Here is a 13,384-nt window from a genome sequence, read left to right on the forward strand (position 1 = left end):
ATTCAAGGACTTGAGAAGCCTGAGTTGTATGCGGGCAAGATGAAAGAAAAAATTGAGCCTCTTGAGCAATCAACTGGATGTGTCTCCCGCAACGCGACCTTGAGTTTTTCGGATGAGGATTTACTTCTTGGATCCAAACCTCACAACAGACCACTTTATGTGTCCGGGTACATCCGGGGTCAAAAGGTCAAGCGCATCTTAATAGATGGAGGCTCAGGAGTCAATCTCATGCCAAAAGCCACTATGAATGAATTAGGGATCACGATGATGAACTCTCCAGTGTCGAACAATGATTCATGGTTTCAACTTGAATGGGGAGCGCGCAGTTGGCATGATCCGCGTGAACCTTACCATGGGTGATCTTTCTTCCGACACGTTGTTCCATGTCATGGATGGCAAGACATCGTTCAAACTATTGCTGGGACGACCTTGGAAGCACGAAAACGGAGTTATCGCCTCAACCCTCCATCAATGCTTGAAATATTATCGTGGTGGTGAAAGGAAGATAGACGGAGACGCCAAACCCTTCTCTAAGGTCGACTCTTTCTTCACTGACGCAAAATTCTTTGAAGAGAATGGTACTTCCAGTGAGTTCATGCCAACCACCATCTCTTCAACAGGAAAAGGAGGTAAGCGGGAAAAGAACATCATCAAAGAAGATGAAGCTGCAACTCCTGCTAAAGAAAATGATGTTAAGAAAGATGTAGACAAGGTCAACAAAACAGCTACTCCTGTTGCATCACCCAAGAAGCAAGAGACGCCGCAGAAAACTACACCACCAGTACTACGCTACATCCCGAAGTCTCGCCGCAAAGATGGGGAGAGTCCTTTTGCAGAGTGTCTAACACCAAAGATAGAGCCTAAGGATAAAAAGTCAAGTCCGGTGTTCAAGCGGGGAATGGGTAGCCAAAGTCGTTACACCTCTACCAAGTTCATCTCAAACGAAGATTGTGAGACCTCCTCCGAATGGTTTCGTCTGTTCATCCAGTCAATCATCAAATGAAGAAAACAAGGGAATATTTGATTCCAATGCTTACAAGCTACTGGCAAAGGCGGGATATGACTTTACAAATCCGACTCCTCTCGGCAAAGTTATAGAAGTTGAGTAAATGCACGGTCGAACAAAGCGCAACATGAAGTGTTCAAGCAAGATGGGAGCTTCATGGTGACCAGGGCCGGGCTCGGATATGAGTCTCCTGCGCCTGTGAAGATTGGTGCTCGTAGAAAAGGGGCTACTACGTCTTCTCAGCACATCACAGTAGAAGAGGTCGAAGAAAATGAAGGAGAGGAAAAGATGCATCCATCTTCAGTCTTCGATCGAATAAGTCCACCTGCAGAGAAGTGTCGCCCTTCTATATTCACAAGGTTAGGGAGACCAAGTGCTTCAACCAAACACATTTCTGTATTTGCTAGGCTTGGCAATCAAGGAGAAAGTAAAGTCAAAGTGTCAACACCTTCGTTGCGCATAAACAAGAAGGGCGCAATACACGAACGCAGGCGGTCCATCAAAACGATCTTGATCGATTAGGGGCTCCCAAGAAGAATAGTGGCAAGGATCGTCCTCTCTCAACTTCTGCAACACAAAATGAAGAAGAAGTAAGAGTAAGCGATGACTTGAGAAGCGCAATACCATCTCGCATGAAGCGTATGCAAGTAGTGGATATCATCCAACATGAGCCACTCAAAGCAAGGAGGCGCGTACTAGTTCTTCGACCAGAAAAGAATGCCGAAGAGCTTGTGCCTCAGCTTGTGCCTTCATCTTCACGTCCCTGTGATACAAAGAAATCATGTGACTTAGAAATTACAACGTCGTCATATCACATCACAGTAGAAGAGATAGCTGATGAGAACGAAGAAGTTGAGGCGGATGAAGCCCCTGAAACACTTGAAGACGGGGGGCAATCGACTGTAGATGAACTCAAGGAACTCAACTTGGGAACTATTGAAGATCCTCGGCCCATTTATGTCAGTGCTCTGTTGACTAAGGAAGAAGAAGAGGAGTACTACAAGTTATTGGTCGAGTACAAGGATGTCTTCGCTTGGAGCTATAAGGAGATGCCTGGACTCAGCCCAAAAATTGCAGTTCATCGTCTAGCAATCAAGAAAGGCACCAATCCCAAAAAGCAACCTCAACGTCGTTTCAGGCCGGAGCTTGTACCTGAAATTGAAAAGGAAGTCAATAAACTTATTGAAGCAGGTTTCATTCGAGAAGTCAAATATTCTACTTGGATAGCAAACATTGTCCCGATCGAGAAAGAAGAATGGACAAGCTGCACAAGCATATGTGTCGACTTGAGAGACCTTAATGATGCATGCCCAAAGGATGACTTCCCTTTGCGATTCTGAGTTGATGATTGACGCAACCACTGGTCATGAAGCCCTCTCATTCATGGATTGTACTGCTGGTTACAATCAAATACATATGGCTTTGAAGATCAAGAAGCAACAGGTTTTCGAACCCCAAAAGGGATCTTCTGCTACACAGTCATGCCGTTTGGATTGAAGAATGTTGGCGCTACGTACCAACGCGCAATGCAAAAGATCTTTGATGACATGCTGCATAAAACAATAGAGTGTTATATTGATGACGTGGTTGTCAAATCAAATAAAAGAGAAGACCATATCAAAGACCTTCGAACCGTCTTTGAAAGACTTAGAGAATGTCAACTCAAGATGAATCCACTCAAGTGCGCATTTGGAGTCACATCTGGGAAGTTCTTAGGTTTTGTGGTCAGGCATAGAGGCATTGAAATTGACCAAACAAAAATCAAAGCTATCAACGAAATGCCGGAACCAAAGACATTGAAAGAGTTGCGCGGATTGCAAGGACGTTTGGCATACATCCGAAGGTTCATCTCTAACTTAGCCGGGCGTTGCCAGCCGTTTAGCCATCTCATGAAAAAGGATGCTCCATTTCAATGGGATGAAAAATGCAAAAATGCTTTTGATAGCATCAAGAAGTACTTGGCCGGCGCGCCGATCTTTGGGGCACCAATTCCGGGAAGGCCCTTTGGTCCTCTACATTGCAAAGACAAGAACGCTCACTGGGGGCAATGTGTGCTCAAGAAATTGAAGACCGCAAGGAGAGAGCACTCTACTACCTGAGTCGTACCTTGGTTGGAGCTGAGTTGAATTACGCGCCTATAGAGAAGATATGTCTTGCTTTGGTGTTTGCCATCCAGAAGTTGAGGCACTATATGCAGGCGCATACCATACATGTGGTCTCAAAAGCTGATCCAATCAAGTACATACTCTCAAGACCAGTCTTGTCTGGAAGACTTGCGAAATGGGCAATGTTGCTTAAGCAGTATGACTTGGTGTTCGTGCCTCAAAAGGCTGTGAAAGGTCAAGCTATCGCCGACTTCTTTGTTGATCATCCAGTGCCAGTAGAGTGGGAAATTTCAGATGACCTCCCAGGAGAAGAAATTTTCTATGTGGACGTCCTACCTCCATGGCAAATGTACTTTGACGGGGCTGCAAGGCAAGATGGAGATGGAGCTGGAGCTGGAGTTGTATTCGTAACTCCACAAAATCATCTTATGCCATATGCCTTTACACTCACTCAGTTGTGTACAAATAATATGGCAGAATACCAAGCCCTTATACTCGGCCTTCAAATGGCGATTGAAATTGGCGTCAGGGATATGGACATCTACGGAGACTCAGAGTTAGTGGTCAACCAAGTCCTTGGTGAATATGAAGTGAAAAAGGAAGACTTGATCCCTTACCATCAACGGGCATTACAACTGCTGAATCAACTTGACGACATCCATGTTGGTCATGTACCAAGGAGTGCCAATAAGTTGGCCGACGCGCTTGCTAATCTTGCAGCCACTTTGGCACAAAGGGGCGAAGAGTCTATGCAAGTCCCGATCGCAACCGTTGGGCGTATCTTTGCTTGAAGGAGAAGAAAATGTAGACACAACCAACATGATATGCGTCTACACAGCTGATGAAGATGATTGGCGTCAACCTATCATTGATTTCTTGGACCACCAAAAATTACCTGATGATCCCAGACACAAGGTTGAGATACGTCGACGTGCTCCAAAGTTTATTCACTATAAAGGGACGCTCTACGAGGACGTTCTTTCTCGTGCCAATGGTTGAGGTGTCTAAGCAAGGACGAAGCTATCAAGCAATGCATGAAGCTCATTCGGCATTTGTGGTGCTCATCAATCTGGGCCTAAACTTCATGATCGTGTAAAGAGAATGGGGTATTACTGGCCAACCATGGTGCAAGATTGTATGGACTTTGCGAAAAAATGTGAACCCTGTCAGTTCTACGCAAACTTCATACACCAACCGCCGGAGCCGTTGCATCCCTTTGTTTCTTCATGGCCTTTTGAAGCTTGGGGACTTGATGTTGTGGGACCTCTTACTCCAAAGGCCTCAAATGGACACGAGTATATCCTCGCCGCCACCGACTACTTCTCAAAATGGGCAGAAGCCATCACACTACGGGAAGTGAAGAAAGAAAATGTTGTGGACTTCATTAGAACCCAAATCATATACAGATATGGCGTACCTCAACGTATCACAACTGACAATGGGAAACAATTTTTCAACCATCTGATGACAAGTCTGGGAGAAAAATTCAAGTTCAAACAATACAAGTCATCCATGTACAATGCCTCTGCAAATGGTTTGGCTGAAGCCTTTAATAAAACTCTTTGCAACTTGTTGAGAAAAGTAGTAGCAAAGTCAAAGTGAGATTGGCATGAAAGAATTGGTGAGGCGTTGTGGGCATATCGTACCACATACAAAACACCTACTCAGGCAACCCCGTACGCGTTGGTGTATGGAGTGGAGGCCGTGTTGCCTTTGGAGTTGCAGATCCCTTCCTTACGCATTGCTATTTTATTCGGGAGGGACTCACGGATGATGAGAATGACAAATTGCGATTAGCAGAGTTGGAAGCTCTCGATGAAAAGAGATTAGAGGCTCAACAAAAGCTCCAGTGCTATCAAGCAAGGTTGTCACGCGCATTCAACAAAAAGGTGCGCCCTCGTTCTTTCCAAGTAGGAGACCTCGTCCTTGCAGTACGAAGACCAATCATCACCTCTCATAAGCCAGTTGGTAAATTCACCTCTAAGTGGGATGGTCCATACGTGGTACAAGAGGTCTACACAAATGGTGCTTATAAGATTGTTGATGAAGACGGTGTGCGTGTCGGTCCAATCAACGGAAAATTCTTGAAGCGCTACTATTCTTGAGGCTCAACAATGAAAGCTCCTAAGCAAGAGCTTAAACTGCAGACAAAAGCTCCTAAGCAAGAGGCTAAACTGCATACAAAAAAAAAAACAAAAAAAAAACAAAAAAAAAAATCCTTCCATCCCTTATGAACTACGTCGGCTTGATCTTGTAAAGTGCTTCGTGCTTTACAGGTACGTAGGCAGCTTGGGTGAACATGTAGCTCAAGTGCAGCCACACTTCCAAACAAATATCATCCCTCTTTATGAACTACGTTGGCTTGATCTTACAAGTTGTCACCCCTGTCAGTTTGTGAGTACGTAGGCAATTTGGACAAACACTTTGTTCAAGTGCAGCCACACCAAAATAAAACAAATAAAAAATGCTCCTGGCCCGCAAGAGCCTAAACTGTGAACGGCGAAATAAAATCCACATCATAGACAATATAAACATGAAGATCAACGAAAAATGAGCTAAAATGAAACAATCACACGCAGGTCTGCAATAAAAGAGATAACGATCAAGTTACATAGTAATAGTAGTCTAAGCCTAAAATCTATGGATCAAAGTAAATTGAAGCACGCATTTGCTCAAGAGTCGCCCTTTGTTCTTCAATTGAAGCCTCCTCTTCGGCACTCAGAACAGGGGTAGCCTCAAGCTCTTCCAAAGTCTTTTCCGTAGTCTCAACCTGTGACTCCAAGTCGGTCAGGGTTCCAACCTTAGCTGTTATACTTTGCTGTAACTCAGTTTCCATTTCCTGCGCCTGTTTCAGCTCAGCTACAAGGCTAGTTATCTTCTTCTGAGTATCTAACAGTCGAAGAGATTCTGCTTCAAGGTCTTTTTGTACTTTACTATGATGTGCCTTCACTTCTTCAAGTTTCTGGTGTTGCTGAAGCTTATCCCTCTCCAAAGATTCAGGGCGATGACGTTCGGCTGCAAGCTGCTGAAGTACAAGGTAAGCATTGACGGCACCTACATAAGAGTTAACTTGCTGTTCCAACAGGGTAGGATCGCCTTTGAGCTGTCGTATACCCGCATAACATGCCTTAGCCTTCGCTGCCACTGCTTCCACTTCTGAAAAGTCTGCATTCTTCAATTTTGTCGTAAACACAGTAGCTACACCACGCAAGGCCTTCGTGAATATTCCCTCATAAGGTGAAGATGGACGAAACGAAGCTTCAGGAGGATCAAGGATATTCACAAACTTCGAAGGAGTCGATCCGTCCTCTCAGTTGCAAGGTGAGACCATGGTGACGGGGAATAGGAGAGCGTAACACTGACGCTTCGCTGGCACCCACAACGGAACTCCCTGTATGACCTTCTCGAGAACCAGACTCGTGAGCATCACTGGAAGATGATATCTCTTTAAACTTGGAAAGTTCTTTCCCCTTTCGAGGCATGTACTCTCGAGTAGGCGGATCTAAATCTAATCCAGGAAAATCGCAAGCTGCAGTTGACGCTCCCACCTCCAAAGCCACGTCACCTTGCTGTCAAAGATGCAAGTTTAATTAGTTTGTTTTCAAAAAAAAAAAAAAAAAAAAAAAAAACGTACCAGTGATAGAGAGGGCACACGTGAAGCGCTAGAAACCCCGGCAAACATCACTTCTTCATCATTCGCATCTATGACATGTGCTTTCCTTTTCTCGCCACGTCCGTGCTTCGGATCAACATCAGATGCTGCATCACTATGGTATCCATCCCTGGCACGGATACTTGTCTTTTTACATTTTTCATTGTGGCGTGATTTCAAAGGACGTTTGCCGCTGGGGCCTTCCTTGTCCACGTGTGGATCACTCCCTTCTTTCCCTGGACAGGAGGTGAGTAGAAATTTTTTTATATCCTTTCGAAGCTCACCTATACCGGCAGCCCCCCACCATTCTCTAAATTTAGTGGTGGAACGTTCATACCAACGGATTGAAGAACTAGGAAGGACCACTGTAGAATAACTTTTCGAGAATAGTAAAAGTTGCCAAAACTTCAACGCCTCGCGGTTGGTGACTCTACGTTGACTCGAAGCACGAGCTAACATATCAGGAACGTCTTGACAAAAGCCGAATTGTCTGCTAAATCGGTGAGGATTATACGGCTCTAGATAAAATGATTCACCCAGACGAAAAGGTAAATACGAAGAACGGAGAGAGACAAGATAACCAAACTTTATGGAATCAAGTTTGTCATCGTCACGGAGAACTTCAACCTTGTTTGGGTGTAATATGAAACAGTTTGCGTTGACTTCTCGGCCACCATAAATAAGGTCACGCGCTTCATCATCCGTGTAAGCTTTGGCTCCTTGAACGCCGGAATAAGCAACCATGGAAGGACCGGAGGAGGTGAGCGCATTTTGTGGTAAGCGAGAAAAATAGTGTGCAAGCCAACCATATAGATAATGAGCCGGGAAGTATGATCTAGAGAATGCGGGGCTTGAAGATTTGACCATCTCGTTTAAGCCTCGATAAATGCTCACCGTAAGGCTCGGAGCAAGCCTAGGTGAATGTATTCCCCTCACCAAAGACAAACTAGCTATCTCAAAGGTACATGGCCTGATTTTTCTTTCTTCACTCTCAGGAAGAACGAACACGCACAACCAAAGCATGATGTAAACGCAGCTAAATAGACTCTGTCCCTGTAAGACTTGTTGACGCCAACCTTATCAAACATAGCTTGCTCTGCAGGGGCCCATTCCGTTGGGCGCGTCGGAAGTTCTCCACTAGGATTTTGTGTTTTCTTTGGAAGGCCGCTGGTCTTTCGTGCTTTAGTATTAGGAGATTTATAAGTAATCGCTCTCTTACACCAAAACCTGATCCAATCCTCCGCTGTGACCTTGCGTTCATTTTTTGCTCGTCTCACAAGACGGCGAAAGGCAGTGAATAAATAACTACAGGCCCCTGGAACCAGTCTATTGCCTTGACCATCTCTCTGCATGAATCTTTTTAATTGCGGGACTGTTTCATCATAAATTTCCCCATTAATAGGCAAGCCACCTAATTTTTGAAGATCCCATAAAGAAATTGATAGCTCGCCCTCTTTGGTGTGAAGCGTATTGGTAGTATGACACCAACACTCGCAAAAGGCGCGTATGATGCGTGCATCCTTATTGTATGTGTATAAAGAAGCATAGACTGCGGAATCAATAGAAGCAGATGCCAAAATGTCGCTGTAGCGGGATAACACGTCTTCGGTCCATTCCCAGTAACCTTCAATATAAGAGAATCCGCCATACATCTTCACATAGTTGCCACTCCACTTCGCACAACCTGATATGATATCTCGGCCAAGCAAGGAGAAATAATTAGAGGAATCACTTTTCGCTTCAAAAGTACTCTTCAAGATATGATTAGCAGACGTGTCTGGCAGCCCAGTCTCTAGTTTCTTTGACATATCTTTTTCAAAACATTTCTTGCTAACAAGGCTTGCCTCAGAACCATCTAAGTCGCGCAAGGACTCGCGGTTGATCAAGAAAGTTCCAGAAGCAGGAGCATCATTCTCTTCATCGACCAGAGAGAGATAAGTGACACCGTTTTGGCATAGCTCCTTGAGATGTACCATTGCTACCTGCAAATAAAGAGGAGACAAGTCACTAAATGTATAATGAAAGTCAAAATGCAGGTGACATTCTTCTAAATCTTCATGCGGTCGACGAATCGGGTACATTGCATGATAACTCCAAAGGAGAATCGAAATGATACGACCGGAGTAATTTCTAAATCTTCATGCGGTCGACGAATCGGGTACATTGCATGATAACTCCAAAGGAGAATCGAAATGATCCGACCGGAGTAATTTCCACATCTTCAAGCGGTCGACGGATCGGGTACATTGCATGATAGCTCCAAGGGAGAATCGAAATGATCCGACCGGAGTAATTTCCACATCTTCAAGCGGTCGACGGATCGGGTACATTGCATGATAGCTCCAAGGGAGAATCGAAATGATCCGACCGGAGTAAATCCACGTCATTATCAAGTAACCTGTATTTAGAAGCAACCCAAAAAAAAAAAAAAATTATAGACATGCGGTGTTGGAATAATAGAAAGGAATCAAGGAATGAAAGTACTACCTTCCAAAGATTTTGAGAATAAGAGATAAAACAAGTAAGCTCAAGTCCACGAAGTCAAATGAGCAACCTATCCAAGCTGTGATACAAAAAAAAAAAACTCAAATTAACAATCAGTGACAATAAATAATGTGATAAAAAGAGAAGCAAAAGCTGCAAGTTTGTATTCAAGTTAGAAAAGGACAAAGCACCCCATATTAATTCCAAGTCCTCCAAAGCTCAACTACAGAAACTACGGAATATAGGGGACGGTGCCGGGATGTAATTTATTGTCGATTATGACGACTCAGGTGACGTTCATCCAAAATAAAAGAAGTATGGGGAAGCAAACTTAAAGGCAATTCAAGGCAAGCATTTGTGAAGGAGACGAAGAACAAAAAAAAAAATGATGAATTAAATCTCCATCAAGTATTTTTGCTCAACAGTTCCGTCAACTGTCTTTTGGACAGATAAAAAAATTGTGCTAACCAAATAGAATGCAATTTAAGCACATCAGACGGACAGAAGAAATAACTCGAGAAGCGAACTTTCGTCTTAATTACAAACTAAATTGGTTCAAAGGCGTATAGTTCGGCAGCGCAAGACCGAGGCATAATGCTAGACAACAAAGTCTAAAATCAAGGTGTAAATCAAGCACAAACTTCTAGTTAAGATCATGAATCAGATTTTTTTTTCTCAAGATGATTTTAGCAAATATTCGACGTACTCGGTTTGTCAAACGTGTCATGATCATGAGAGTTCAAGAAAGCAGGACACATAAAAAAAACGGAATACAGAAGAGTGTGCATACCTGCGAAATGAGAACGAGTATGACAAATCGAGACGCGATGATGTTCGGTAAGAATGGAGCTTTATCTGTACACAAAAAAAAAAAGGGGTTTAGTTTGCTGCAAGGATTCAAGAAGACCAATGCTTTAAGCAACAACGAGACACTTAAATTACGATCATAATATCGAAATCTGACAATGAGTTTGAAGATGGCATTAATTTATATAGTGTCAAGCATTCGGCAAATTATAGATCATATGAATCCTAGAAGACAATTCAGCATGTTTTTTTTTATCGTCTTTGTATCATCATGGCCAAATAGGAAATACAAATACACAATATGGTTGTAAACTCATAAGATGGCTTTACCTAAACATATTCAAGTTTCAGATTTGGTCCAACAGCATGAAATTTGGTATCAAGCATGTACGCGCGGAATCACGAAGCATGGATATGTCATAACGTAATGATTATCGTGAATATTCGACCGAATCGGCTCGATGTTTTAAAAAAAAAATGGACAATTAAGCCGATGATCAGTTGAACAAACGGTATACATAATCTGAATGACCATGCGTTCAGTGATATATGTCCAATTTCATGTTCACAGATGCAAAATAAATCATTAATACATGAGCAATAGAAAAACAGGTTCGAAACAACGGGGATAGGTCGCCGAAGTGCAAGAGATAAGAGTACCTCATAAACTTTTAATTCGTTCTGCTGCAAAACTCGAAGTCACGGAGAACGTCAACTGCGTAAAAAGAAAATTTGAAAATTAAAGATGAGAAGCTAGTTACGTTGAAGGTAACACCATGACAAGAAGATAAGAAAGGGCGAAATATTGAGCATACGTTTACTCTTCTAAACCCCGAGTCTCGAATGACGCTTAAACGAAAAAGGATGGTGATGGTTTGATGAGCACGGAGGCTGTCGTGTATATATAAGCATGAGTTTATTCTGACCTAATTCTAACAAGAAGCTTGTGGCCGAAGAAATAGGAACGGTAGAGATAAGGAAAGTTCACAATTGATTAAAAAAACCCTTCCTATATAGTTCACATACATGAGGACTCCAATTCTAAACGTAAATGTGGGCCTATAATTGTTATTTAGGCCGAAATTGCCAAGTTGTAAGTGGACGACGACAAATAGTTGAATAAATTGGTCATTCGTCAAGTCACAAAAATGACAGGGTGACGTCAAAAAAAAAATTATTACCCTTACGACAAATTTGGGTATTCTTCGACTTCCAAGTTAAACAAAAAATTCACCCGCGAAGTTAGATAATGACGGGGTGACATTGTTAGAAAAATGGACTACCTCTACGATAAGTTAAGGTACCGTGATTTTCAAGTCAAAGAAAAAAAAACTCACTCGCCAAATCAAAATACTGATAGAGTGGCGTTAAAAAAAAAATGGGTCATCCTTGCGACAAGTTTGGGTGCGCATAGACTTCCAAGTCAAAGCCAAAATGAATCGAGACCTCGCCACATCAATACACCAAAGGTGCACGTGACAAGGTCCCGAGGGGGCAATTTGTAGGCACGGAAAATTTATTAATGTGCCGAATAAATAAAATAAATCAGTTGAATCTGAGTTAATACTAAATTTTAGCTCGATTTAATTAATTTGCCCCGATTAAATGAAATACGGGTCGATTCGGGTTACAAAATGGGTTATCCAGATCATTAAACCCGAAAAAAGATCAAATTTGGGCCAAGTTCACTAAAAAACCCATGAATGGGCCTGTGAATGTCAAAGTCCATCAAGGGGAATTTAAACTCTATAAATAGAGCTATTCCCATTCATTCCAAAGTTAGAGAAAAATCATAATCATAAAGTTCAGAGAGAAGAAGACACAAAAGCTCTATAAATTCCCTCTGCAAGACACCTCTGCAAGCAGTTAACAAGCACACCAAAACTGTGCCGCCTGCCCAAGAAATTCAAGTTCAAGCTACAACATTCAAGAGAGAACAAGTCGCAGTGACCCTCTCAAGAATACAAATCGACACCTCCTACAGAGTGCATACAACCTCTACAGGTGTCATTCAAATACAACGTTCGCGCCTCTACTACAGACAGCGTTTACGTGATCTACTACGGCATTTAGAATCAGAGGATACATTAGAGATTGTACACATAAACTTTCTGATATTAATAAAAATTCATTTGTTTCCTATTTTGTATTACATTTATTTTGCGATACAAAATTTGCTGTTACAGTAATATATGTCTAAGCTTTTGTAGAACGAAAAATCAAATTGCGGACATTTTTACAAAACCGTTAGAAAGAGAACAATTTGTAAAACTTTGGTTGGAAATTAGCTTATTAGGTGAAATGTGACACACTTGAACTGTTTTTCTCAATGATTGATTAGAGGAGTAATTAACATGTTAATAAAATTAGAAAATTGCATTTTTTATTGCATGCAAATGGACCGAACAAATAAATCAAGCACCTTATTTTTGCACTTGAGATTGTTGCATTGAGTCACTCAAAACCTTTATGTCACATCACCTAAAAGCCTAAATCTAGCCTTTACTTCTCAACACTTAACCGTCCACTTTGATTATCCTCTCCTAGTTAACCACATCAACTATACAATTACTTCTCATATACCCATATCAACTTTCTATTATCCAATAAACTAAACCACCCATCAACTCCCTTTGAAATTCAAAAACAGTCAAAAACACCTTTTCTCTTTTAAATACTTGAAATGTCCTCCAAACCAAAATATCCCAAAGAAGTTCTTAATCTCAGAAATACCTTCAACCCAAAATACAATGCAAAAAGAAAATGCCTCCATTGAATTGCGAGTTATTACAATTGGACTTACTTAAGATCGTCTTAATTTCAGACTTCTCAATTTACTCTTATTACACTCAATTGAATCTAGTTTAGTTTAGTTGAGCTGATCTGAGCTTATAAATATCGTTGAACTTGTGCTAGTTTGTTTATTTACTACTCCGAATATAATTATCTTATGTTATATTTATCCTAAAGTTAAGAGCTAACTTTCATAATACTAAATCATGTTAAAATTTGAAAGTCAACAAACAACGGAATTTACATGAAATTATTAGCATTTGTTAAAGTCATGAGATGTGTAGTAAAAGTTAAAATTAAGTATAGTCTATACTACTCTAAGGTCATTAATATAACGTTTTTTTCTACTTTTTTATGTCTTTTATAATACTATATTATTTAATAATCATTACTTTTGTTTTGATTATTCAAATGCATTCGTGATCACTGTGTACATACATACTCGTACACATACTCGTTATCACACTATTTAAACCTATCAAAATCTCATATGTATTCAATTTTTCGCAATATAATTTTTTTCATTCCCACATAAAA

At 41.5% G+C, this 13,384-nt stretch overlaps 2 protein-coding genes across 2 annotated transcripts; both read left to right on the plus strand.

Moving 5' to 3' along the window:
* Positions 1-289: 289 nt before the first annotated feature.
* On the plus strand, positions 290-2,346 carry LOC141600984 (uncharacterized). Its single transcript, XM_074421247.1, has 3 exons — positions 290-930; positions 1,174-1,402; positions 1,498-2,346. Exons 1-3 carry the CDS (start codon positions 290-292, stop codon positions 2,344-2,346), a joined length of 1,719 nt encoding a protein of 572 aa, XP_074277348.1.
* Positions 2,347-3,053: 707 nt separating this feature from the next.
* Positions 3,054-3,902, plus strand: LOC141600985 (uncharacterized). The gene has a single exon (XM_074421248.1). It carries the CDS (start codon positions 3,054-3,056, stop codon positions 3,900-3,902), a length of 849 nt encoding a protein of 282 aa, XP_074277349.1.
* The last annotated feature ends 9,482 nt before the right edge of the window (positions 3,903-13,384 follow it).

The sequence above is a fragment of the Silene latifolia genome, chromosome 9 (assembly GCF_048544455.1).
Source record: "Silene latifolia isolate original U9 population chromosome 9, ASM4854445v1, whole genome shotgun sequence".
Classification (NCBI taxonomy): domain Eukaryota; kingdom Viridiplantae; phylum Streptophyta; class Magnoliopsida; order Caryophyllales; family Caryophyllaceae; genus Silene; species Silene latifolia.